This window comes from Nomascus leucogenys, chromosome 2, assembly GCF_006542625.1.
Source record: "Nomascus leucogenys isolate Asia chromosome 2, Asia_NLE_v1, whole genome shotgun sequence".
Taxonomy (NCBI): Eukaryota; Metazoa; Chordata; class Mammalia; order Primates; family Hylobatidae; genus Nomascus; species Nomascus leucogenys.
The window spans coordinates 82,153,210-82,179,990 of record NC_044382.1 but is presented as its reverse complement, the minus strand read 5'-3'; the positions used below and the strand labels follow the sequence as shown (position 1 = coordinate 82,179,990).

The following is a 26,781-nucleotide window of genomic DNA, read 5'->3' as shown; positions in this document are numbered from 1 at the left end:
GACCCCAGGAGGGTCGGCCCCTCCTCCTCATCACTATTGTTATCATTACAAATGGCTCCATTCAGCCAGCGCTTTCTCTGTGCCAGGCACCGTGCTGAAGGCTCTATAGGCATCATTCCCATCTAACTCTCACCACTCTATGATGCAAGTACCAGTATCCTCCATCTTCTGGATAAAAAGACTCAGGCAGATTACTAATTCAGCTAGTATGTATTTACTAAGTAACTGCTATAAGCTTGGCACCCTCTTAGATGCTGAGAAAAAGAGCAGTGAATAGAACAGGCAAACCTCCCTGCTCTCATGTAAGCTCACCAATCAGCTCACATATGTCCTATGGTAGTTGTGATAAACGATATGCAGAAAATAAAATAGGGAGGACAGAGAGTGTGTGAAGCAGGTTGCAGTGTTCTAAAAGGGTAGTAAGGGAAGGCCTCAATAAGGTGATATTTGAGTAAAGATGTGGAGGAGATGAGGGAATGAGCCGGGCGGGCATCTCAGAGAAGAGCATTCTAGAGACAATGCCTTGAGGGAAGAGCAGGGAATAAGTGGCAAACTTGCTGAAACGTTATCTGTTGGCCAACCTGACCTCCTGACTGGCCAGTGAGCCCCTCCAAGTATGGTCACATCCCCAGCAGCTGAGCACACAGAAGACATTGCTAAATGAAGGAAGCTGGACTCCGATTCTGAGTGAAATAGCAAAGGGGCACCTTCCTCACCACAACTTTTGTGGACTTGGAACCCTGAGGCTGGTGCCATTCATCCTCAGTCCCCACTGCACAATCCCCATACACTGTCCACTCCACACTCTCGGAGAAGACATATTACACCCTTTTCCCTGTGTCTCTGGAACTGGATCTGTGCACTGTGGGCCTCTCTGGAGTCCTCCTAAACAAAGGGAAGGCACAGGGGTGGTGTGCTGGATGCAAGACCCCTGAGACCCCACCGGGGGCAGGGAGGCCTGATTCCAACTAGGCACTGCAGTCTCATTTGCACCATCTTCTCACATTTCACAAGAAAAATGGAGCGTTAGACATCCAAAGAGCAAGTCAAACTGATATCAAATCCCTGAAAGCTCTAAGAAACGGGTGCAAGGCCACTGGGTTATATGGCATAATGCAAAAATGCACCGCCAAGGGAGAGGACAGCCCTGTCCTCTGTGTATAGCAGGTGTTGGCAGGGGGTGAAAAACGTAGCTAAGGCCAGACCAAATCAAGACCGAATTCCAGAGGGGTTTGCAGAAGGTAGACCCAACCCACCCAGAAAGGTGAAATCTACCAGATGACCCTCGTGGAGAAGCCTAAGGAACAGGGTCGCAGGGAGGAAACCTGAAGCATCCATCTGGGAGAACCCAGGAAGGAGTGAAGAGCAATGGAAAGTGAATGTATTAGTAAATGGAAGTGATAAACCGTTCAACATGTTATGTTAGATGACGTACACAGAATTAGAACATATGACACGGAACCCAGCTGGGAAAGAGAAAGGGGATACTGGGGTGGGGGAGGACCTCAAGCTGCATCCCACGGAGTCAGAGTGGCCTAGAATCACCCACGGGGCAGTTTAACACACAGAACATGCCGCTCTGGGCAAGCAAGGGGTGTTATCACACCTTTGCTTTCTTCAGGAAGATTTACAGGGACCTGAAAAGTATTCAGAGAGACGTTGACCATTCAAATATTGAAAGATAATCTTCCAAATCCTAAGGAGACAGGCAAAATGATCCTTAAATATCTGCATAACTATTAAATCTACATATTTTATGACATGTGAACACTTTGTGGCATAATGAAGCCTCTTGAATAATCAGCGTACTACATGGTTAAACTCTCTAACAGAACCTAAGCGAAATCTTACCATTTCAAATTAGAGAGCTTTAGAAGTGCTGTACCTAGCACGGCATGTGGTTCACACTTGTCAGAAACATCAACTTCCCCCCACCCCAAACCTAAACCATAATGCTGTGCTTTAGGAAAACAAGATCTGTCCTGATCTGTATTCAACACTTTCTGGGAACAAATGATGGCTGGTGGCACTCCCCTAAACAGAAACCCCTGTTCACTGATACCGTACTCCCCAACTCATACTGAATAAACATTTCCACACTCAGAGGCTAACCACCTGCAGGCTGGACTTTTAATACGCATCATAGAAATCTTTAGTGCCCCCACGTGGCCATAGGTGATGTGACATCCTCAGTAGGGAGTACTGTCCTGAAGGGTGGGAAGGACAGCTGGAAAAATGTTGTTTGTATCAAAGATATTAAATATCCAGGGTATGAGACAGACCAGGAAGAATGGTCCCTTCTATATTGCTATTTCTTCCCATCATAAAAGTTTGGTAAAAGGGGGAAAATAATGCGAAATGTTGAAAATCTGTTGGATTGAACCGGAAAGTGAGTTTTTGTCCAGTTCCACGGCCCACGACAAACTGTCTCTGATCTGTCATGGAGGAAATGGGAATAACCGTCCCTGATTGTGAAAATTATACAAGCATGGATGTGATTTTTTGTTTTAAACTTTTACACAGAAAACATATGTATACATCTTTCTGTAACTTGTGTTTTAAACACTGCAATTTTAAGGCATTTTGTAAAGACTGATACAGTACAATTATTATTATAGTCAACACGAAAAAGATATCAGTTGGCAAGGGGGAGAAAAGAGGAATGTGACTTGAAGAGGACATCATGTAATAAATTTATTATATTTTGTTACATTTTCCACTTTTCTCTTAATTCCAACTGTATACTATATAATCAACGCTGTTTCAGAAATAAAATGTTTCAAACATAAAAATATAAATTCTGCTTCTTAAAAGTGCATACACTTTGAATAATAAAACATACAAATAAATAACAGAAATCAGTGACACATCTCATGCACTTGTTCTAAAATAAATTTAAAATGTACGATACACTTTTCTTCCAGCCTCTAGGAAAGACAACCTGCCTTCCATATTACTGTACAACTGAAAATGAAAACGACATAGAAATCACTATCCACGGTGCATGAATAATACCAAAGCACTTTGTGTACAGTGACGTGACATGCAGCTTTTAAGACTATAGAAATTCCAGTGTAAAAACTGAAGAGTTCAATCAAGTAATGATTTATGTCAATGGGGCTTAAATTCAATTTTAACCAGTGGTGAGAGGCACAGTTGGTGAGCAGACCTCTATGGAACGAAAACACATATTCGAAATGCCTACAAAGAGAACTCCAACTTCGGAAATACTGTAACTGCTTTTGCATTTGGTATGACACCACACCGTTTATTATAGCACCTAGGAAATTTCATATTGCATTTGGACGACTGCAACAGGTATCACTATTCTGGGTGGCCTTTCTAAAGAAACATTTCCAACTTGCATGTTTACTTGTATCTATTCCTTAAAATGTTGAAAACACCAGGTAAATTGTGGTGTTTTGTAGGCAGCATGAGGCTCGACAGAATGAAACCATCAGATTACTTCGAAGGTGTTGTAGTGCATTCAGCTCACCACAGATTAAAAATAAATTTTATTTGCCTCCACAGTTAACACAGAGTGCCAAATTCTGGGATGTGTATTACTTAATGGTAAAACAAACAAAAAACAAAACAAAAACACGAAAAAAATAGCAACAAGGGTTTAAAAAAAAAAAGACACCAAATAAAATGTTTCACATTCATTTTCAAACTAAAAAAAGAATTCCTGAAACCACATTCTGGATAAGATCCTAGAGAATGAGCAAAAGTAGGAAATTCAGCGGCAGCCTGGGGTTTGCTACTGTAATTTCTACAAAAAGGCAATAAAATTCTATCAAAAGCAGGGACAGGTTTTCCAAGGCTAGGAAGGTTGTTTCTTTTCTTCTTCGACAATTTCTATCTCAGAGTGACTTCCCTATTCCCCCATGGGTCTGGGGAAAAGGCTCTGGGGACAGATGCAAACCCCACAGGGACACTCAGCCTGCTCCAGCAACTAAGACCACCAATTCCCACCAGACTGGCGAGTGCTAGGCCATTCACAACATGCTCCAAGCTCCCAAACTGGGCCTTGAATCAGAAGGGCCCATGTATTTCAAATGGGAGTTTGATATCAGTATCTCTCAATTCTTTTTATTCTTATTTTTTTGCCTCTCCTACACAACTGAGGAATCAGTCACTCCTGAGTAATTCAAACGGCAGTGATTCTCACCATAATTCTCAGTAAAGGGATGACATATCATAGTGCTTCTCAATCTGACTGCAAATTAGAAACACCCAGAAGCTTTTAAAATACATGGTAATTCCTGGATCCCACCCCTACATGAATTAGATCAAAAGCTAGGGACTGGGACCCAGGCACTATATTTTTAAAAGTTCCCCAGCTGATTCTAGTCAATTCTAGTCTAGTCTTCACTATCTCAGACAAGTTATTCAGAAGAGGCTTAAAAGAATCTTGGGGAAAATACATGTGTGAGATTCAAAAAAGCCTCTCAAATCTGCTGTGCACCCCTTCTCCTAAAAATTGGGAAACACTAGATTTAAACAAATGTACGACGGAGCTAGAACCGAATCCACTGCACAACACTCCCAGAAATTCCATGGGCTTAGTCTAATTGTGATCAGTGGCTGGGAAGCCCCAAAGCTTTTCAAAATAGCTCTAAGTCTCTACAAAAGTATTTTTAAATTCTTAGCACTATTAGAAGCCACATTCTTTCCTTGTGACCACAATAGAACCCTTGAAGATATAAAAAATTAAAATCTATAGAAAATGGCAGGTTATTTTTAGAACAAAATACTTTAGGAAAGTCTTCAGGTTAAATACAGTATGTACACCAATGATGTATGTTCAACATATCCAATTCCACTTCTGCTTGCAAAATACTTTACAATCTCGCCAATGATCAGAAAAACAGCAGAGAAATATATGCAGAGCAAAACAAGAAATCACATTCATGCTCTTCTACACAATGATGAGTAAGCCACATTTTGAAAATCACAAATTTAAAAAGAGCTCCATAAATGTTGCCTTTTTTTTTAAAGACTTAATATTTCGTGTCTATATGTTTTATTGGTTGCTTGCATAGGTAGTAAGAGCATGCTTTCTGAGTTATATGGAGGCCACACACAATTGTTTTTACTTGGGGAAAAAAAATGTTCATGCTCAAAATGCACCTGCAAAATACTTTGAAAGTTGATCAAAAGGCAGTGTGAGGCAGTGTTCATTTAAATAAAAGCACTGTATTTCTCCCCAAAACATGTAGTAGGGTTTAACAATAATGTACCCTTTATGAAATGAAAGTTAAAGACAGCCTGCACAGTAACAGCTACTTTTTGTGTTTGTTTATGATAGGTACTGGTTTGTCAGCAAAGTTTGCCTTTCTCAACTACAAATAATACAAAGTTCCACACACCTCCAGAATACGTGTTTTATTGAAACTGTGCTTATGATTTGCACGCTATTTCAAAAATCCAACCCAGAAACACTAGTTATCTTTGTATCCAATAATTGTAACAACCTACACAGGAAACAATCACTTCAGCTGTTCAGTAATTTGTCCGAATGAAATGTAACGTCTGATGCCCCTGTGTGAAATAAAGCACGTTTATTTTAAAAAAATGAGCTTTGTTCGCAGCTCTTCCCTGCTCCATTTTCCCTAAAGGCTGCCACTCTTGGTCCCTTTACATACTGTTGCTATTTTTTTATGATAGTTATTTTAGAGGAATGACAATGTTCCCCTCAAATCCCACATCCGTCTCATACAAACATAGATGACCCAATGTTAATGTAAAGTGACTGTGTAATGGATTTTCAACCCCTAAATAGTAGAGACAGCTCAGTGTGGAAAGGTGGATGGAAGAGTAAAATATCTCCAAAGATAAAGGGCACTTTTGGTTTTCAGACGGAACAGACTCGCTCAAGAGAACCACAAGCCTTAGCCGATTTGACCGGAATCCACGTGATCTCTTTTTCCAGGAGAACTGTCACTCCATTTAGGACACCATCACATCCCCTGCTTGATGGGCTGTGCTCCCAGGGCTCCTCAGCTACAGCAAATCCCTGAAGCTTACAGTTTTGCCTCTGTGCTCAAAGCAGGCCCTCCAAAAATGTTTGCAGAATGCATGATGAAAACAAGATTGCAAAGGCATGTCAGGCAGCCTCACAGATAATTACAGTATTTTAGCACACCACAAATACTCCCACATCCGTTTCCACTGGTCCAGCATATTATTACTTACTTTCAGTTCGGCTGCTTTCAGGATGAGAAAATACAAAACGGATGGGAAATGGTCTAAGATGACTGGAGCCTAATGGTTTGAGTTTCCACATTATCTAAGGGATTACCAAGGCAAGATGTAGGGCTGTCTTAAGGAATGATATGGCCTCAGTGCAATGGATGTTTACAAGAAATCAAGAATAAAACTTTTTTTAAAAAGCAAACAAACATTACAGATACAACATTACTGTTGGTGATTATTTTGTGCCTACCAGGAGATGACTGCTCTAATCAGGCCCATCTAGATGTCAACCAGAAACCCAGGCCTATCATCCCTAGCAGATAATTTTTAACCCCAAAGCACATACATGCTCATTGTACTAAATATTGTTGGAAAAATTAAAAAAAAAAAAAAAAAAAAACAGAAACCAACACCAAGTCCCCAACCCTACCAATGAACTAAATTGAATCAAGTAACTATTTTCCCCCAAGACACTTCCCACCTCAAAGAGCACCTCCAAACTTTTGGGCCAAATAACCTTTCCTGTGGCCTAAAGTTGTGCCTAGTAGTTGGAGATAATGAAATTTTCAGTTTACCAACCATGGAAATAAAATAGCTTGATGATGTCTAGACAATGCCATGATACTTCCTGATTTTTTCTATTAAACCTGAAACAAGGACTAAACTCCATGACATACAGTTTATAGACACTGACATTTTATTCTAGATCCCATGGAACACCAAAGGGATTTGTAGAAACTTTTTTCCTTTTTTTAAGTCACTAGACATCATGGAAAATCCATTCCTAGATAACTCAAGAATAAAAATATTTACCACTGTGAAAATTAAACTAGTTTCTATTAATGCTTGACTACAGCAAAAAAAGAAGTGTTATTAAAAACCTTTGTCTAATCAAACTATAATTGTTTCAGAAATTCAGACAGGAGACTTCAAATGAGATCTACCTATTAAACAAAAATGAGAGGCTTGAGTTAGACATTCAATTCCTGATATAGATGATCTCTTATTTGGTGCATCTTTTTCAGGAGATAAAAGCGATACAGAAAAACAAGAGCGGTGGCTACACACTGATGGGGCTGTGATGTGCTGGGCTGAAAGCAGTGACAGCATCGAAGGCAGCCAGTTGCCACAGTTGTACTGAGCAGATGAGAGTGGTGCTGCTTTGAGAACCCACCAAAATCTGAACAGTAAAACCAGGACAGCGAGTGAAGAGGTGAGTACAGGGCTGAGTGCAATGGACAACAGGCTCATGGTCAATGAATCACATGGAGCACTGTGGTAACTTCCACAAGGCTAAATGTCTAAATATTAAATATTGCCAAGGGTCTAAAATTCCAGCTACCCTCAACGTTAAGTGGCCTCCAGACTTGCAAGTTACCAGCTAATGCGCAAATTAGCAGCAAAATAAAGTTAAGTAACCTACTAAAAACTTTTCCCAAGAGATATTCTTAGGGGGAAAAAAAGAAAAAAAAAAGGTAGTGCAGAATTCATAGCTATGCATGCATACGTGTTGTAGTTACTTCACACACAGCAATACTGAAAAGGGAGGTTATATATGGATCTGTGCACCAAGGGTTCAAGAAGAACTTGAAGAGTCTGACAAAGAACGCTAATATTTAAAAGCACATAAACTTAGCATGCTGTATTTACTGGCAAAGTGACAAATGCTATTCAGAGAGAATCAAGACCCTCACTCTCTCGACATTTAAAAAAAAAAAGGAAAAGCTAAAAATTGAGCAGGAAAGTATTGCCAGGAGACCTTGAAAAAGCTTGCAAAACTATATATTTTGCTTATCTGTGAGGTTTTTTTTGTGAGGTTCTCCTTTTTCTTAGTAAGAAATGCAATTTGCACTGACGTGGCCAGATGGAACACACTCCAAAGCCTGCTTGTGAGTCCTGGGCATGAGATGAAATCTTAAGAACAAAGAAGAAATAATAAATGAGTTACTGAAAGGCAGCCCTAACAGAGACTGACAGACAGGATCTGAAGTGCATAGGTAATACTTGATCACACATCGCTTCAACATGCCACCATTGGCTTTTGGCAGAAGGCAACTTCTTTCCTCTCCAAGCTACAAGATGAGGAAACATGAGCCCACAGACACAGGGCATCGTGGAGCTTCCCACCTCTAATGGAAAAATGCAACACCTCACAAGGAAAATGATGTCCAGTCTTTCACCCACTTTAGAATCTAGAAGTTTTTTTCCAGGAATCTGTCAAAGGTGTTAACTGCTCTACTACAGTGCAAAATTCCAACGGCCTTAGCTAGTAATTTCAGAAGGAAAAAAAATGAAACGAGTGACTGGCTTTCTGGCTATCCAATCTGCCACCTCTTAGGACCTATCCCAAGAGTCAAGACAGGTTTTGGTGCACACGTCGCTGCAGATATGAAGGTGGTGAAAGGCTTCATTTCTACCTCGAAAACATCTATCTGTGGCAGTAGGAGAAATGACACAGTCACCCACATGGCACCTTCCTCTTTAATCCATTTACTGGTGTGCATCCATCCTAGACTAGCTGAGTATATACCTGAGAAACATTAGTGTTAAAATATTGCCCTTTACAAAGACTGGTAGATGGCGCAAAAGTGCAGAAAGCAAGAGTTTTTCCCTCGATTTGTTTCGTTGTTAGAGTCACAGTTTTTAGAGCTCCTGGTGCCACCCACAATCCACAGTAAGGACAAGTCCTGCTCAGAAGAAACACGAGTCAGCTCCTTCCTCTTTCTACGCACTAATGGTAGCTTTACTGGTTCACAGGTTTCAAAACCCTCATATCCAAAGAAAGTCATTAGAGTTCTCTAGAAAGAAATATGTACAATTGCTAAAGGGGCCGTCCTGGGTATCACCTACAATTATTCCAGTTAGCTTGGTGTCAATGTTTTGCCTATGGCTGTTATTTGGTTCAATGGCAGAATAAGGCGACGCTTTGAACAATTTGCAATTGAATTAGACACACACACGCATACACTCACACACAGAGTCGGGCATGTGACTCAAAAAAGTACAAAACAAAAGCACAGGAGGCTTTGGTGGGAGGGCAGGGGTTCTAAATAAATAAACATCTTTACAGATAAAACACTTTGATTGCAGAAATATCACTGAGGTTTTTGAGAAGGCCGTGCAGAGGTTTGCATGCTAGAAGATAACTTTTTTGAGGATTTCTCTGCAGACTGCCTGCCACCCGGAGACGAGGGAACTCCAGAGTCTAGTTGGGAAGACTTGGATTTGCGAGCGGACAGCAGGGAATGTTTGGCAGAAGCAGGGTCCTTGGAGACAAGCTGCTCTTTTCCCGTTGCATTTGCATTTGGCTGCTGGGAAGCTGGAGGCTGGTGGCCTTTCTCCACCTTGTCATCCCCGGTGTTCTTACAGACGGACTTAACAGAGCTCCCACCAGCCTTTTTAGAGAGCAAGGCTGTCTTGCCAAGATCCGTCGAGCGCCGGGTTTCCTTCTGTCTCAAGGCTGATTTGAAGAAGGACAGCCCCTTGTCCTCAGACTTGCTGTCCCTCTTCAAACCAGACTTGATGCTTGTGCTGGGGGAGCGCAGGCTGGCCATGGAGGAGCTCCGCACGTGCTTCCCGGCCCCCCTGCCCTCCCCTGCTCGGGCCTGGCTCACCCGAGGGGAGTTGGGTTTGGAGGCGGAGGTGGCGCTGGCTCTGTCAGAACCCAAGCTTTGTCTGGAGCCCTCTCTACTCAAGCTCCGGTCTGAAGTCCTGCTCTTCCCAGGTGGGAAGGGGCTCCTTGTGGCAGGGCCCGAGGCCTTTTTGGCAGATGTGGAGGAAGCAGTGTAGGTGAGGGCCGAGGCTGACTTCTGCTTCTGTGGTGAAGGAGATGACACGGAGTCCTGAGATTTCGGGGATGACTCCTTTTTGGGTTGGGCAGGGGCAGGGGATGAATGCCGTCCACTGCCCCTGGAAGAAGAATCTGCTTTGCTGCGGGAGCGGGAGGGCTTTAGAGAGACTTTTACAGGAAGAGGAGAAGAAGGGGATGTACTTGAAAGGGATGACTCCTGGCTTGCCAAGGCTGGTCTCCCCTTCCGCAAGCTTTTCTCTGGCTCAGAAGTGCCTTTGGAACTGGGGGATCTCTTGGTTGTGCTCTCTGGTTTCTTTGCGATTGAGCCTGGGTGGCTGGGGGGTTTCACCTCTTTGACTGGAGAGCTGTCTACGGAGTCGCTCTGATCCACATAAGCGATCTGATTATTGTTATCAAATGGACCACAGAGCGGGGTCAGGCGGTCCCCTTGTGCTGAATGTTTGCTCTGTGTATCTACGACACTGGAGTTCAATCTGTGGGTGTCCGATTCATCTTTGAACACACCTTCCATGACAGCCAGAGGGGCCCGGCCCACAGCCTTGTGCTCACGGCGACTATGACTGTCGCTTGGTTCCTGGTAACTGCTAGAAAGGTTCCGCAAGCTACCAAAGCAAGAGATGGAGACCTTGTCATCCGCTGCCTCCCCGATCTTCTCCAAGGTGGAGGCAGAGCTGTGAATTGGCGAATCCCCTGAAAATCGGGATGGAGAATTGGAGCGCATCTGCAGCTTAGCAGACAGGGACCATGAAGGTCTCATGCAATTTTCATTGACGGCCAAGGGGCTGGTGACAGAAGATCTGGAGGACAAACTCTGACGCTGGACACTTCTCACAAATGGTCGAGTTGAAAAGCCTCCTGAACACAGTAAAGAGAATACTGTTAAGCTAAGCCAGTGAAGACATTCTAACAACACTGTAAGACACTGAAGGTGAAACGAAGTAGCCTCATGGGATGAAACGAGCATGACCTTCAGAGCCAGCCCATCTGGGATCAGGGAGTCCCTGTGTGGCTTTGACTTCTCTGAGCCCAGTTTCCTTATGTATAAAATAGGGACACTCTAACTCAGGATCACTCCAACACAGCAAACTTCTATTCGCCTCCTTGCCCTACATCAGGGCTCGGTATAACTTTTCCTGTGAAGGCCTAGACAGCAGATGTTAGGCTTTGCAGGCCAAACATTCAACTCCGCCACTGTTGCATGAAAGCAGCCACAGGTGACACGTAAGAAAACGTGTCTGACTGCACTCCAAAAATCTTTACAAAGAAAGGCAGTGGGCTGTATTTGGCCTATGGGGCTACAGTTTGCTGACCTCTGGTCTAACTCACAGGGCAAGTGTGACGATTAAATACAATCTTACAAGTCCTGTGCCCAACACAGCACCTGGCACTCCAAAGATGCTGTGAGCTATTGACCCAGCTTCATTACCTTCCTGAAGGTGATCTGGGGTTCACAGAAATGAAGTCCTTGACCAAGATTACACAACTCATTAAAGGAAGAGCTAATACCAGAACCCAGAACCCCTTGACTCCCCGCACCACTCAATTCCACATGTAAGCTGGCCTGTAATTGTTGACTACAGATGTGGATCAACGCAAAGAGCTAAAAAGACTTGGATATCATATACTCCTATTTCCAGTGACTTAAAACTTCCAAAACAATATTCATAATCAGAGGCCGGGCGTGGTGGCTCACGCCTGTAATCCCAGCACTTTGGGAGGCCGAGGCGGGCGGATCACAATGTCAGGAGATCAAGACCATTCTGGCTAACATGGTGAGACCCCGTCTCTACTAAAAATACACAAAAAATTAGCCAGGCGTGGTGGCAGGCGCCTGTAGTCCCAGCTGCTGGGGAGGCTGAGGCAGGAGAATGGCGTGCACCCGGGAGGTGGAGCTTGCAGTGAGCCGAGATCGCACCACTACACTCCAGCCTGAGAGACAGAGAGAGACTCCGTTTAAAAAAAAAAAATACTCATAATCAGAACCACATACTCCTATTTGGTGTGGCTCAAAACGTCCTAAGAAAATATTCTAAATTAAATTTTCTACACAATGATACTACAGTTGTCATATTTACAAAATTCTGTCTTTATAGAGCCTAAGAAATAGGCTCTATTCTCTGGGCAAAACCCAGCACCATTATACAATGATGATGCTTAAAAGGATATTGATTTCACCAACTGCACTGCTTAAAAATAGATTGAGGCAAACCTTATTGAGGCTTATTGTTAAAATGACAGTGAATTCTAAGTTTAAAGGCAGTACTGAAAATAACCTCTGCCTAAACAAGCAAAGGTTCACCAGTCAGTTTTCCACAAGATGTGAGGAGCCGGAAGGAGCTTAGGAATTGCAGTCCAGTGTTTTTATTTTACAAATAAAGAGGAAGAGGCAACAAGCCAGAAGAGGTGGCAGAACTAGAGCTATGGTGCAGCTCTCTTCGCCTGGCATTCTTCTTCCAGACTCTTGCAATTTTAACTCAATTTCATTTTCTCAGAATTATCCATCACCACTAGAAGCAGATTACAGTGATCGAAATGCTGGCTGCAGACTAAGACTTGTTGGCAGATTGAGTCACTGTGCTCATTACAGAAGCTGCACTCACTCCTCCTTCCAGCTCCCAGTACTGTGGCTGCCCGGTCCTTCTCACACCACCTGGGTCCCTGTAGAAACTAAGGTCTATCCTGCCATTACCCAAGCAGAAAGTGAAAGTTTAAAAAGAAAAAAAAAGAGTTCAATTTTTATCAGACTTTTTACTATTTCTATGCAAAGGCAACAACAGTTTTTGTTCTAGACGCTTCTGTACTAAAAAGAACATTCCACAGCTTCCTCCCTGGGGAGCAGCATGGTGGAAAGGTGAGGCACTCCTGGGGCCAAGAGAGCCAGGGGCCTCTGTGCCAAGCCTGGAGCCGACTCCCCACCAGGTGGCCTGGGCAAAGCACAACCTCTCTGAGCCTCTTCCAGCTATTCTGCTTTTTAAAACACTTTGGGAAAAAAAAAAAAAGGTATACATTGGTATATAAAGCTCCAGCCTCCACAAGAGACCTTACAAGTGGAAAATAATGAAGTGGAAGGAGAAAGTACTGGGACACAGGAAAAGCAAATGACTCTGTTAATACAAAATGCTTCTTAGGATCATAACTCACAGCTACACAGTTCCACTCCCTGTAGCTCCCTTTGGGTTCTCCTACCATCTCCTTGGGACTTAGCTCCTAGGAAAAACACGAGGGACTCTGCTGTGTCTGTGAGTTACCATTCTGGAAATTTGTCACCAAAACCCACACCCACCATCATCTTCACTCCTTTCTCCAGTCATCTCCACCGACTCAGAGAGCGAGGCCAGGGAGGTGCGTCTGGAGGAAGCTGCAGAGGTCACACTGGCTGGCTTGCTGCCCGGGAGCCGGCTCACCCAGTGTTCACACAGGGAAGAACTCGTGGAGCCTGCAGAGAAGAAAACAGGCATGGAGGTCAGGTTGGGATCCCTCGGCCAGCCCTGAGCCACACACACCCTCATGAAGGTGCCACGAGCTGAGCTGGGGGGCGCTGATGTCCTCACCTCGAGGTCAGCATCAATTCCCAGACCCTGTGTCATGTCGTGCCTGCCCGAATATCCCCAGTTAAGATGAAAAGATGTAAGTCCAGACTTCTGGACACATGAAATTTATAGTACTAAAATGCAAGGATAGGGATGAATACTTTATAATGTAAGTCTGAGTCTAAAGAATTGGCAAGAGAATGGAATAGACAAGCATTCATACTTTCACTCTACAAATATTTATTAAGCATCTACATGCCAGGCACTGTTCTAAGCAATTGCAGTAATATTTCTTACACAAAGAGAAGAGAGGATGCGGCAGTGTACTCTTTTCCTCTCAGCCTCACTGTTTTAAGGAAATTTGTAACCATTTTCATAATATTAATAAAATACACACACACAGCTATATGTCAATCTGCCCTGTCTGTTCCAGGGATGCCCTTAAATATTTATTAGGGCAAGAGAAATTGCTCTTGAAATGGAGTACATGAAGCAGCATGACTGTCTCAAGTAGACCTCAAGAAAGTGTCATTTCTGAGCACATCTGAGATGGGTGGAAGAGCACTGGAGTTCCCGCTCTGTTAAGTGAGTGAGTGGCTGTACACTGGGTGGGCTTGGCCCCCAGCAGGGTGTCATTCTGCTTGAGAGATGCCTTGTTTTCACTGCTTTGAACTCACCCCCTGCAAGCTTCAAGAGAAGCAAGGATTCATAGCTCCTAACCTGATTGCACATTACCACATTCTAATCCTCTGTCACGCTCTCTTGAAGTCAAACTCTGCATTCAGAAACGTGTGTCCACTTGTTTGGATTATGTGTGGCTGCATTCATATTGTGTGTGGGTACTGGTCCCTGCGTTTATCAAACACAACAGGCTGGATGTCATCTGGCTAAACCCAAGCCATCCAATATTATCACAGCCATCAATCCCTCTCCTAACAGAATAGGCCAATCTTCTCACTGGAAAAGCAGACTATTTCTAATGGTCCTTTACCCTTTACAAAATGTTTTAACACACATTTACCTAACTGGATGCTTACGACGACCCCATGAGGTAGGCATTATTACACCTGTATTATAGATGATTGCTATTGCTATGTGGCCCAGGTGGGACAGGCTCCAGGATAACCCCAGGACAGGGGGTAGTATGCCACGCTGCTTTTCAGCTCATCCATGTATTTATCCACAAGAACACATCATGAGCTTTCTTTGCGCCAGGTCCAACCCACTGTCCCCGGTGAACTCCCCTGGGCCACAGCTGCTGTCACATTCCTCCCCAACTTCCTTGACTGAAATCATTTTAGTTTCTAGATTAAATGGAAATGTAAGGATTCATCTGATCAAACTGACAGAGTCATGAGAGCCTCCAGAGAGGTCCTCTAGACCATTCATTACAATCTTTTGCTCTGGAAAAAACTGCCCAAGAACAAGAGGGGACCTCACCTGCCACCGAGCTATTGGCTGACCATGACGGGATGGCTGTCCGCCTCTGGTAGAAGAGGATGTATGCTGTCTGCGTGCAGACCTCATCTTCTGACAGCTGCTGCACATCGCTGTCATCGAAGCAGTACCAGAGGCCGTCCACAGAGTTCTTACAGTACGCTGCCAAAGAGAGCCTGCCATCAGCACCAGGGGAGGCTGCACCAGCCACTTCATGCGACCCACAGACACCATCTCTTTGGCTCATCTAATTAACTCAAGAACGTTTTAAGGCTGCATGTAGCAACACAGAAAGAGGTTTAAAAAAATTATAAATTCTGTATCACACTCGAGCAAAATGTCTTGAGAAATTCCAAACTATTCCAAGTAGATGCAGTTCCAGTTGATCTTAGAAAACACACACTTATTTAAACCAATGGGTCTCAACCAGGGAACTGTGTCCGTGGCAGGGGGAGTGGGATTTGGCAATGAATGGAGATGTTTTTGATTGTCACAACTCAAGGGAGAGGTGCTACTGGCATACTGGCATCTAGTGGGTAGAGGCCACGGATGCTGCTAAACATTCTATAATGCACAGGACAGCCTCCCGCAACACAAAATTGTCCGGCCAAAATGTTAACGGTGCCAGGGTGAAGAAACCCTGAGTTCAGTGTGTTACAACATTTTAGTGTCTATTAGAAATAGAAAATAATATGAATAGAAATAACAATATAATGATATGATAGCAGATAATATTTAACACTTATTATGTGCCAAGCATCTCATTTAATCCTAAGATTTGTTCTCTTATTACTCCCAGTTTCCAGAGGTTGAAAAACATTAACCTGCTTGCCCAAGGTCGTGCAGCTGGTGAAAGGCAGAAGCCCAGCTCATTTCAGGTTTATAAAGTCCTTGGCTTGCACTTGAAGCCCTATCCTGCCCTGCTTCCCTCAGGGAGGAGCACAAACCAGGCTCCACGGAAGTTCCCTGGCAGACTGAGAACACATGAGCTCATGAATGCAGGAGGACTTCTTTCAGTCCAAATTCTAAGCCTGAGCTAGAAATAAAGAACATTCAAGTAGCAGCAAGAACAGACAAAAACTTAGAGTTCACAAAGCCAGTCATCCTGCAAGGATATATCAAAGGGTGTTATAAGCTTGATCCAGAAAAGTACATTATGATCACATTTTCTAAAAATATGCATTTATTTGGGGTGAGAATAAACGAGTGCTAGAATATTTAGCTGAATGCTGGAAAAGACTCAGGATGGCCCCAGGGATGGGGCAGATAAGGTCCTGAGAGGCACCAGGAGTGATTCCTTCAATGGGCCATAACCATTTCCACAAGTATGGAGCCTTAAGGGCTAAAAGGGACTCAGGTGAGAAAGGGCTACACCAGACAAGTCCCCCAAATGGAGAGCAGAATAAGAACCTATGAATGGAGGCAGGGAAGTTATTTGCAGCTGAGAACTTGCCAGAACCAGAAGGGAAAGAAATTAAAATGTAAGCGGCAAATGGAGCTCTAAGAAAACAGCAGTTGTTTGGCCAATGGCGTCAGGTCAGGCTTGATGCACACATGACCCAGCTGGGGAGCAGCTGCTCTTCTGGAGTGGTGAGTGGGAGCAGAGCTGTGAGGGACATGCCCAAGAGGAGGAGACAGAACAGCCTTGCCTCCTTTCAACCTGCTCCTCTTCAGAATGGTCTCTTCTCAGTCACAGTGTGGAAACTGAGGCAGCACAGCAAACTTGTTAATTACAAAATAATTATACTTGCTTTTCTTCCTAGAACTATTTTCTGAAGTATTTTCTAGGCCAGTGCTACTAGAATTATGGCTCACGGACTGACACGAGCCCATATGAGAGAAGCATCAAAAAGGAGAAAAGCATTAAAAAAACTTTTATAGCAATCTGATACTGCCGTGATATTTTTATTGTAACTTTACAAATGCACTAGTTGATAAAGGATTGGAAATTTTAAAGTAGAAAAAACCAAGTTCTTCATCACAGATGGTGTGAGAGGCACTGTTCTAGAATCCTTATACAATCAATTATATCATTATACCAACAATTATAGCTAGAAACAGTGCAAAATAAAGATTACATCAAAATAAACATTCCAGGCTGGGCACAGTGGCTCATGCCTATAATCCCAACACTTGTGAGGCTGAGGCAGAGGACTGCTTAAGATACGGAGTTTGAGACCAGTCTGGACAACATAGTAGGCCCTGACTCTAGAAAAAAAATTAAAAATTAGGCAAGTGTGGTGGCGCACACCTGTAGTCCCAGCTACTTGGGAAGCTGAGGTGGGAGGATCTTGAGCCTGGGAGGCTGGGGCTGCAGTGAGCCACGATCACACCACTGCACTCCAGCCTGGGTTGTGACAAAGTGAGACCCTGTCTCAAAAAATAAAAAAAAATAAACATTCCAAATGAAAACTTAAAAACGTGGGTGGGGGATGACAGAGCATCAGGAAGAATAGCTTAATGGATGCTGGGCTTAATACCTAGGTGATGGGATGATCTGTGCAGCAAACCATCATGGCACATGTTTACCTAAGTAACCAACCTGCAAATCCTGAGCACGTACACCTGAACTTAAAAGCTGATGTTTAAAAAAAAAAAAAGAAAAAACTTAAAAACAGAGTATCTTTAATTCAACAATGCTAAGAATATTTAAAATGTTCTCTAATCTAAGACTCTAAACATCTCATATACTAGAAAAGTGGTGGTAGGGCCTCAGCATGAGAAAGGGGAAATAATACAGAAACATCTGAGCACATCCTGGGTAATAGGTCCCTTGAGGTCAGCATGACCACTTTCTGGCTCACTAACTTGGTAGCCAAATTAGTGGACAGTTACCTGCCCCAGGACACAGAGCTAGAAAGATGTGTCTGGCTTCTAACCCAAGCTCCTTCCACCAAACTGTACTGCCTCTAAGGTAGTTGGAGGTTTCCAGGCATTTTCCAAGATCTGTTCTCTATATAAAGAGCAACACGATGCTAAAGTCTAGCCCTGTCTTATTCTTCCCAACAATTTCTTCCCAGAAACTATGTAACAAGCCAGTCCATATTTTCTTGAGAAATAGTGTTATAAATGGAAAACGCATTCTTTACCAAAGCTGAGCTGGTGAACATCAATCAAGGACACTGGCAAAGGTGTTACAACACCGGGTGAGTTGTAAAGTTAAATGACCTCCATGTCCCTTTCCATTCTACCAGTCCACAAGTATAGAATTCCATCACTCCGTACCAAAGAACACAGACATGACTGGTAATGCCACAAAAGCAAAAATCCAACAAAACACAATATTTGTACACATGGCCCCCATAAAATAGAAACCTAAAATATGTAAGATACCAAATATACTATTATCATCACTGAAATATGGTTTAAACCAAAGTACAAGGCAAAATATACCTAAACATTTAATTCACATTAACTTGTGTCTTCTATGAAGTGAGAGCATCTTTTAAACTTGTCTAGCTTCTTCCTCTCCTTGAAAGTGCTTCCTAGAGCAGGCAGAGGCAATCTAAGCCATTCCATTACGAGATGCGCTCAAAGTTGGGATCACTCCTCTCACAAACAATTGCTGCCTGCAGCATTGAAATATTTAAAGAACTTCTGGCAGTAAAATGAGTTTGAAAAAAAGAAAAATATCTATTTAAAGAACTTGAATTAAAAGGGTTTCAAGAATAAAAGATTATTGTATCCAGTAATCTTCCCCAACCCCTGCCCTCCTGGAAGGGAACACAGCAGACTGAAAGAGTGAGTATGAAAGGTAGCAAGGCCAACGGACTCCTCTGCCTTGGGTGATGGGGAGGGAGGTTCATGGCTAAATACTAGAGAAAAGAGCCCCAGAGATTTAATAGTACCCAGGATTGGGCAGACCCCACCCTTCCTCCACCTCTCCCTACCTTTATAAATCAATGGTCAGCACTAGCACTCAGGGTCTTGTTGCAAAAACCACTGAATTAATAAAGTCCCTGAGAAGTATACATGTATAACACACTGAGTGTGAAGGATGCAGAAATCCAAATCCTAGCCACTCACACGGATAATCAAATTAATCACATCAACCCTCACATCAACAAATAAAGCCCTAAAATCTGCCTGGCTCCCAAAAGGCTCATGCAGGCCCTTAGCCCAATGATTCCATTTCCAAGACTCAATCTCAAGGAAATACAGAATTAAAATCCAGAAAAAGTGAAAGAGCATAAAGATATTCATCAATGTTACAGGAAAAGTTAAAAACCAGAAACAGGCCGGGCGCGGAGGCTCACGCCTGTAATCCCAGCACTTTGGGAGATCACAAGGTCAGGAGATCAAGACCATCCTAGCTAACACGGTGAAACCCCATCTCTACTAAAAATACAAAAAATTAGCTGGGCCTGGTGGCGGGTGCCGGTAGTCCCAGCTACTCGGGAGGCTGAGGCAGGTGAATTGCTTGAACCTGGGAGGCGGAGGTTGCAATGAGCCTAGATCATGCCACCACACTCCAGCCTGGTGAGACAGTGAGACTCCGTCACAAAAAAAAAAAAAAAAAAAGTATTTATAAAAAATTAAGTGTCCACATCAAGCTACTTCTGTTATAATACTAGGCGTGAAGATGAGGATGCAGAAGCGCATGCGCCACTCACCCCTCACTGTGCTGCTGTGCTTCTGAATTTGTGACCTGTCTATCCACCCCGCTGGCCCATGAGGTGAGGCAGCAGGTTCCTTTCCCCAACAGCTGGCCCTCCCCCTCCAGCAGGCTCTGACCACTCTCTCCTCTGGCTCCGACCTCTGCCCACTGCTTACACCTCCAACACAGAACCCTTTTTAAACCATATCTGTACCCACATCTCCCCCTACTTGATTACACTCTCAGAAGATAGACGCTGGGGACCTACTGATCTCTGCTGTTATCGATAGAGCCCAGGGCAAGCAGGATGTGAGGGGCTCAATAAATGTTCACTTGAACAACAACAACAAAATGCCAGTATAATCCCAACAGTGGAAAATAATGGCAAAAACTTAAGAGAAAAACACGTCAAGTATATACTACATACCGAAATAATACCTATATACAGTGGAACATTATTCAGCCCTAAAAAGGCAGGAAATTCTGATACCTGCTACAACATGGATGAACCTTACAGACATTATGCTACATGAAATAAGCCAGTCACAAAAGAACAAATATTGAATGACTCCATTTAAAAGACGTACCAAGAGTAGTCAAGTTCACAGAGACAGAAAGTATAGTGCTTGTCACAGAAGAAAAAATGGGAATTAGTGTTTATTAGATACAGAGTTTAAGTCTGGGAAGATTAAAAAACTTGTAGAGATGGATAGTGATAATGGTTGCACAACAATGTGAGTGTGCTTAATGTCACTGAACTGTACACTTAAAAATGGTACATTTTGTTATGTATATTTTATCGCAATTAAAAAAAAATGTTACCAGTGGTTATCTCAGTGATAAGCCCATGGATGATGGTATTCTTTCCACCTCTAGCCTCTAAATTTCATGATGAACATAGTTGCTTTTATAAATGACAAGGTCAATTTAACCTTAAAACAAAAAGAAAAACCCTTCTAAGTCACTTTAAAGACACTATAAAAGTGTCATGCACTTGTATCCCAGCTACTCTGGAGAATGAGGCAGGAGACTTGCTTGAGCCCAGAAGTTCAAGGCTGTAGTGTGTGATAATCACATCTGTGAATAGCTACTGTACTCCAGCCTGGGCAACATAGCAACAGCTCATCTTTAATTAAAAAAAAAAAGTAGTTCACAATCATTTAAAATGAGAGAGAAGACAGAACTCAAGGAACTCTATCTAGCAAAACCATAAATGGGGAGTGCAGGTTAGGTAAACAAAGAGCAAATCCTCAGTTGACCAGACAATGCCATCTGCACATATCACTCCCCAATCAGTCGGCTACCTACTGGACGACCCCATCAGGAAAAGGAGGAAGAATGTTCGTTTATTTGCTCTTGGGCAGAGATCCAGAGGATGGAAACTGCCCTCACAGTTGGCACACTGCCTACAGGAGGGGAAATGAGGCTCTAAAGTCAAGTCACCCTGTCACAAGCAAACCCGTCTGAAGGACTCGCCAGCACAGACACGCAGCCTCTCACACTGCAGACCTGTGTAGTGCCCCCCTTGCATGGTGCCATGGTGATTGCACACAGCATACAGGTCATAGATGTAGTCCTCAGGGTCCCTCCCGAGTCCATAGGGCCGTCTCCACGGGGACCAATGGGATGGCAAACTCCAGCTGCTCTGGCTCCTCTTAACCACATGAGGTGTCATGTCCAGGCCAGTCAAGGGGAACTTGACCATGTTCTGAAGTTTCATGCGCCTGTCTCCTTCCTGTTGCAAGAAGAAAAACAAGTTCTGGTGATATTTTAATGCAAGCAGATGGCAGATCACTTTAGGGGGGAATGTGGATCCTATCAGATAAAGCGTTGTGAGTTACCTATCTGATGTTTCCCAAGACATACAAATCAGGGAAACAGATGACAGTTTTAGCTATCTAGAGGAACAGGTTTTAATATCAGCTAAGGTGGAACCAGTAAGGATCCATATAGAGGGGGTAAATGAGCTTCTCTGAGTCTTCCTTTCATCTGTTAAAGGGCTTTACAGCATTTGACTTACAAAAAAAATGACAGTATCAGGTGGCTCTTCCTGATACCTCTGTCAAAGAGACATGAGAACTAATGATGTGATGGCTCTGTGAAGGGGAAACCACAGCGCCTGGTGCAGAAGAGCCTCTCGATAAGCAGTGCCTGTTCCCCTCCACCTCCTCCAACAGGCACATCACAAGGCAAAACTGACTTAGCTTAACATATCCACTCAGTGGCAATCTTTGGTAATCTGTATTTTCCATTAAACCTATAGGGAAATGCTTTGAAATCCAACCATCAGTTGAATAGATATTGACTGAGTGTTTCCTGTGTCTATGGGAACGTTAAAAAATTAACCAGGCATAGATATGTCCACCCTAAGGAGCTACATATGGGTCTGTGAAGGGAAGAAAAATGTTCATGAGAGAAAGGGACGATGGGTCCTGGGTGGTCAGGAAGGCCAGCCTGAAGAATCTGGATTGTATCCTCTGAGGCTTTTATGGAAAAGGTGATGTCACCAGAGTTGTGGGTGAAGAACTGTGTAAGCAGTGCACAGAATATGTTAGAAATAGGAGTAATGGAGGTGAAGAAATCAATTAAAAGTCATTGCAACAGTGACCAGCTGAAAAGCAACAAAATGTCTGAACCAGTACGGTGACAGCAAGAATGGGGAGGGGACACACAGGAGTCAATGAAGAGGCATGGCCATGCCTAGATGAGAGGGACAAGAAAGAAGAGTCAAAGAGGACACTGCAGGTTTGTGTCTGGATTGCTGGAAGGGTGGTGACATGCCTTCAAAAGAAAACAGAAAGCCCAGGAAATTACTCTGTGTCTGGGGAAGGAGGCACAGCAGGCTGGGATCCAAACCCTTAGCCAGCTTTCCACCTGCAGATCCCAAAGGAATACACAGTGGGTGCCAAATGCCCACTCTTCACTCCCATAGGAGCTGAACCTCAAACCTCTGTGTGAAAGCCCCAGACCTGGGGACCATGTGTGTCGCCCCTGATACCTCCGCCTCCTCAGACAGTCCTGAACATCTCTCCATCTCTACTGCCACAACCTATCCCATCCACTAGCAGTCCACCCTGGATGATGGCAAGGGCCTCCTTCAGATCTCCCCATCGTCATTCTTGTAGCCTCTAATACATTATCTACACAATAGCCAGAATAATATTTTCAAAATACAGATGTGGTAAGGTTGCTTCTCTGCTTATAACCCTTCATCAGAATCCTACTCCACCCACGAAGGGTTCCTTGGACAACCAGCATCCACCCACGTCTTCCATCAACTCCCACCACTGCCCACCCCTCTGGAGTGCCTGCCCACCTGGCCTGCTCCCAGCCTCTCGTGCAGGCTGTGCTTTCTCCACTGCCAGGCTTTGCACACACTGCTCCCTCTGCCCCCGTGTGGGAGATCCCTGCTTCCACCTCACCTAGTAAAAGCTTGCTCATCTTTCAGATACAAACTTAGAGCCAGGCCTCCTGGAGTCCGCTAATGTTTACTTCCCATTTACCTCTTACAATGAGACTGTCTAGACAATCCTAACCTCAGGGAATAGACAGCCTTTTTGGAAAAACTGACTCACAAAGCAATACAATTCAAAGCAGATTTTCTTTGTATTTATTTATGACTCATCTCCCCAACCATACAACATCTTCTCAGGAGCAGAACACCTGTATTACATTAGGTAGAAGCAGAATTCTACCTCCCCCAGAAAGGATCTCTACTTAGTTCTTTTTAAATCCCAGAGTACAGTTAACAAAATTTAAGCACGACATTTACAAGTCAAGAACAAAGTAAAATATCTGCAATCTGAACTAAAATCAAATTTTGCCTTGGGAAAGAACAAAACATTACCCTAAACACAGGGGCAAAAGTGTGTCTATAACATACACAGACAGGACTCACTGGATCAAACAGGTATACCAAAGAACCCCCACAGAGCCCATCAGCAGGGGGCATAAGAAACTTGTCACAACTTGTTTGTTCCTGAGGATAGAGGATTTCCATACCTGCCGAAATCTCTTTAGATGTATAATAAGCACATCAGGCAGAGTCCAGAGGCTTAATGTAATGCTTCCCTGCTGCAGCTGCTTACAGTGTGGGCAACGCCAGGCATCATCGGGGGCAAGCTGAAAACAGAAGCATGACTCCCGTTAAGTGCCACTTAATGCAAGACTGTGTTACGGCTGGACTAATGCCTTAGCCAGGGCATGGTGCAACTCAAAATCTCTCTGGAAACTGCAAATGCTGGGCATCAATGGAATAACACAATCAAAAGTGGCCAGAGCTGGCACCCAAACTCTAAACGGATTCTGGCTTGTTGGATAGATTATCCCTCAAAGAGGAATGACTAAATCGGTAAATACTATATAAATGTTAAATATGTTACTTTCTTTTTTTTGAAACAGAGTCTCACTCTATCACCCAGGCTGGAGTACAGTGGCGTGATCTCGGCTCACTGCAATCTCCACCCCTCAGGCTCAAGTGATTCTCCCACCTCAGCCTCTTCAGTAGCTGGGACCACAGGCACACATCACCACACCCAGCTAATTTTTGTATTTTTGGTAGAGACGGGGTTTTGCCATGTTGCCCAGGTGCTCTTGAACTCCTGGACTCAGGCGATCCGTCCACCTCAGCCTCCCAAAGTGCTGGGATTACAAGTTTGAGTCACTGCACCCGACCAGATGTCACTTTCTATGTGCCATACACTGCTCTGGATAATGGAATTATTTAGTGATCAAGACAGATGGAGTACCTGCTCTCATGGAGCATATACTGTCTCAATTCTGTCCCTCACCTCCTGTCCTCCAGCCATACTGGCTTCATTTCTGTTTGACAGTCTTGCCAAAGGGCCTTTGTTTCCTACTCCAGAACCTTTGCTTCCTTTATTTACTTGTTCCACTAGACTATAAACAGCATGTAGGCAAAAATGTTGTTTATGTTGGCCCCTGCTACTTCTTCAGTACCAGCACGATACCTAACATGGTATGTACTCAAAAAACACCTACTGAATGAATGAGCTCCTGTTAAAAGGTATCTGCTAGCATTCTAGATCAGTGAGATGTGTTGTGGAATACTAGTGCTGCCATCTAGTAGATTTGCTCATCCATTATCTTTGTGCCATTATCAAACATCTCCAAAGTCATTAAAAAAAAAAAAAAAGCTAAACAGGGCAAGGTGTCATAGAGAACATACAGTCAACCAATTCCAAACCCAACTATTTCATAATTGAGTGCAAAACTGGGAGGAAAAAAAAAGGGGGGGGAAAAAACCCATGTCTTATGAAAAACTATTATTAAAGGAACTAGCTAAAAACAGTGTGGGGCAGAGAAGACTCGGTGGAAATACAAAAGCTATTTTCAAACATTCGAACAACAGACAAAAATAAAATTAGGACTTCTGAGTCGTAATGAATTTAAGACAGAGAACAACTGTTGGCTACAGTAACCAGTGGACATATTTCAGGTTAACTTCAGTCACCATCAGAGCCATCCAGAGAAAACATGGTCTATCTCTGTCTTAAGGAGGCAAACCACCTCATAACAAAAGATATTCAAACTCAGGCTAAGCAATCACCTATTTGAAATTAAACAGAAGAAGAACCCAACCACTAGAATAGAAGAGTTTTAACGTCCCCTTCAATCCTGAAATTGCATGACTCCCTCTATTTAAGAGTTAAGAGTTACAACTAGTAGTCAAAATTATGATCCTAGATATCAGTGCAAGGTTAGATGACTCCAAGTACTCTCGTCAATGTTTATAAGGTGCATAAAAATCACACAGGCCTCGGCCCCACCCACAGAGGCTTATCTATCCATCTCTCTGTCCATCCATTCATTTAAATACTTACTGGGTCCCTACTACCTGCAAAGCCTTGCTGTCTACTTTCTGGTCTATATCTACACTGTTCAATATGGGACCCGCTAGCCACCATGTGTCTGCCGAGCACTTGAAACATGACTAATGCAACAAATGAACTGAATTATTTACTTCACTTAATTTTAATTAATTTTTTAAATTTAATTAATTTAAATTTAAATAGGTCCTGGCACCTAAGTTCTTAGTACCAAAAGGTCAAGAATCACTGTTAAAGTTACTAAGGAAAAGATCTTAAAACTTCTAAATTGAGAAAGAAAATCACCAAAACTTGATCATTAACCATTAAAAAGAACTAACTATGAAAGTTCATTTCCAGAGTACTTCAATTAATCAATGTTTTCTAGAAACTTACAACTTTTTCTTAAAGTCCTAAAAGCAAGAGCATTAAGATGCTCATTACATGTGTGGACTTACATATATGCAAAATCCTGCGGCGACTTCTGGGGCATGATTTGTTTCTCACTGTCACCTTGCCATGCCCCACTCCCCACTGCCCTGAGCAACCAAGAAATGCTGCCCAGCCTCTTACCCGCTCCTCTTTGGTGTAGAGTTGGAAACACTGGGATAAAGTGCAGGTTTGAGGCTGATGATGACGCTCCCTTTGCAGACGAACACTTTCTGCATCAGGAATATACTCATCCTCAGTATTTACAAACAAGCTGCAATTACGGGGAAAAGCATCTATCAGAGAATGTCTTGCAAAACAGAAGGAAAAATACAATTATGGCTTCATGAAGTGACTACAAACTCATAACCAAAGGGAAAAAAAAATCAATGTGTAAGAAAACAAAAGTAGTGACCCAACTTTTCTATATTCCAAAATGTTCTCGAGAAGTTCTCTGTATACAAAGTTATTTCCAGAACTAACTTGATTTTTCTGGGTTTGGCCATGAACTGTACTGGTTAAACCACATATTCCTGTCCTTTACATATAAGAACACACATCTGACATCACTTTCTAGAATTAATGGGCCCGTAATAAAAATCAAAGTAAATTGAACCTATATAGTAGTTAATGAGTACACAGCTTCTCTTTCAGCAGTGAACAAATGTTCTAAGGTTCTGGGATTGGGAAGAGAGAATGTACAGGAAAGGAATAATAAACTGCTTAAATAAAGGGTTAACAACACACCTGGATACTTAGCTAAAGAGAAGAGATATTTGTGTTTCCGCTCATTTAACATATCAAAGGTGTGCTATAAAAATGATAATTAAAACAATGTTTCTATAAATACTAACTTTAAAAATACTCACAAATCTCTTGTCTCCTTGTCCCACTCGACTACTAATTTCACATGAGCAGTGCCACCTGGTCCACAAGATTTTAATGCCCTAT

General features: G+C 43.1%; 1 protein-coding gene across 1 annotated transcript in view; it reads right to left on the bottom strand.

The window, feature by feature from the left end:
* Positions 1 to 2,669: 2,669 nt before the first annotated feature.
* Positions 2,670 to 26,781, bottom strand: part of USP31 (ubiquitin specific peptidase 31) — a 90,950-nt gene continuing 66,838 nt past the window's right edge. Inside the window, exons 10-16 of the mRNA XM_030799796.1 lie at positions 26,700 to 26,777; positions 25,975 to 26,104; positions 23,576 to 23,695; positions 21,083 to 21,308; positions 14,980 to 15,138; positions 13,293 to 13,445; positions 2,670 to 10,864 (exon numbers count right to left, since the gene is read on the bottom strand). Coding sequence (XP_030655656.1) covers positions 9,294 to 10,864; positions 13,293 to 13,445; positions 14,980 to 15,138; positions 21,083 to 21,308; positions 23,576 to 23,695; positions 25,975 to 26,104; positions 26,700 to 26,777 — 2,437 coding nt within the window. The 3' untranslated portion in view covers positions 2,670 to 9,293. The remainder of the gene's footprint in view (positions 10,865 to 13,292; positions 13,446 to 14,979; positions 15,139 to 21,082; positions 21,309 to 23,575; positions 23,696 to 25,974; positions 26,105 to 26,699; positions 26,778 to 26,781) is intronic.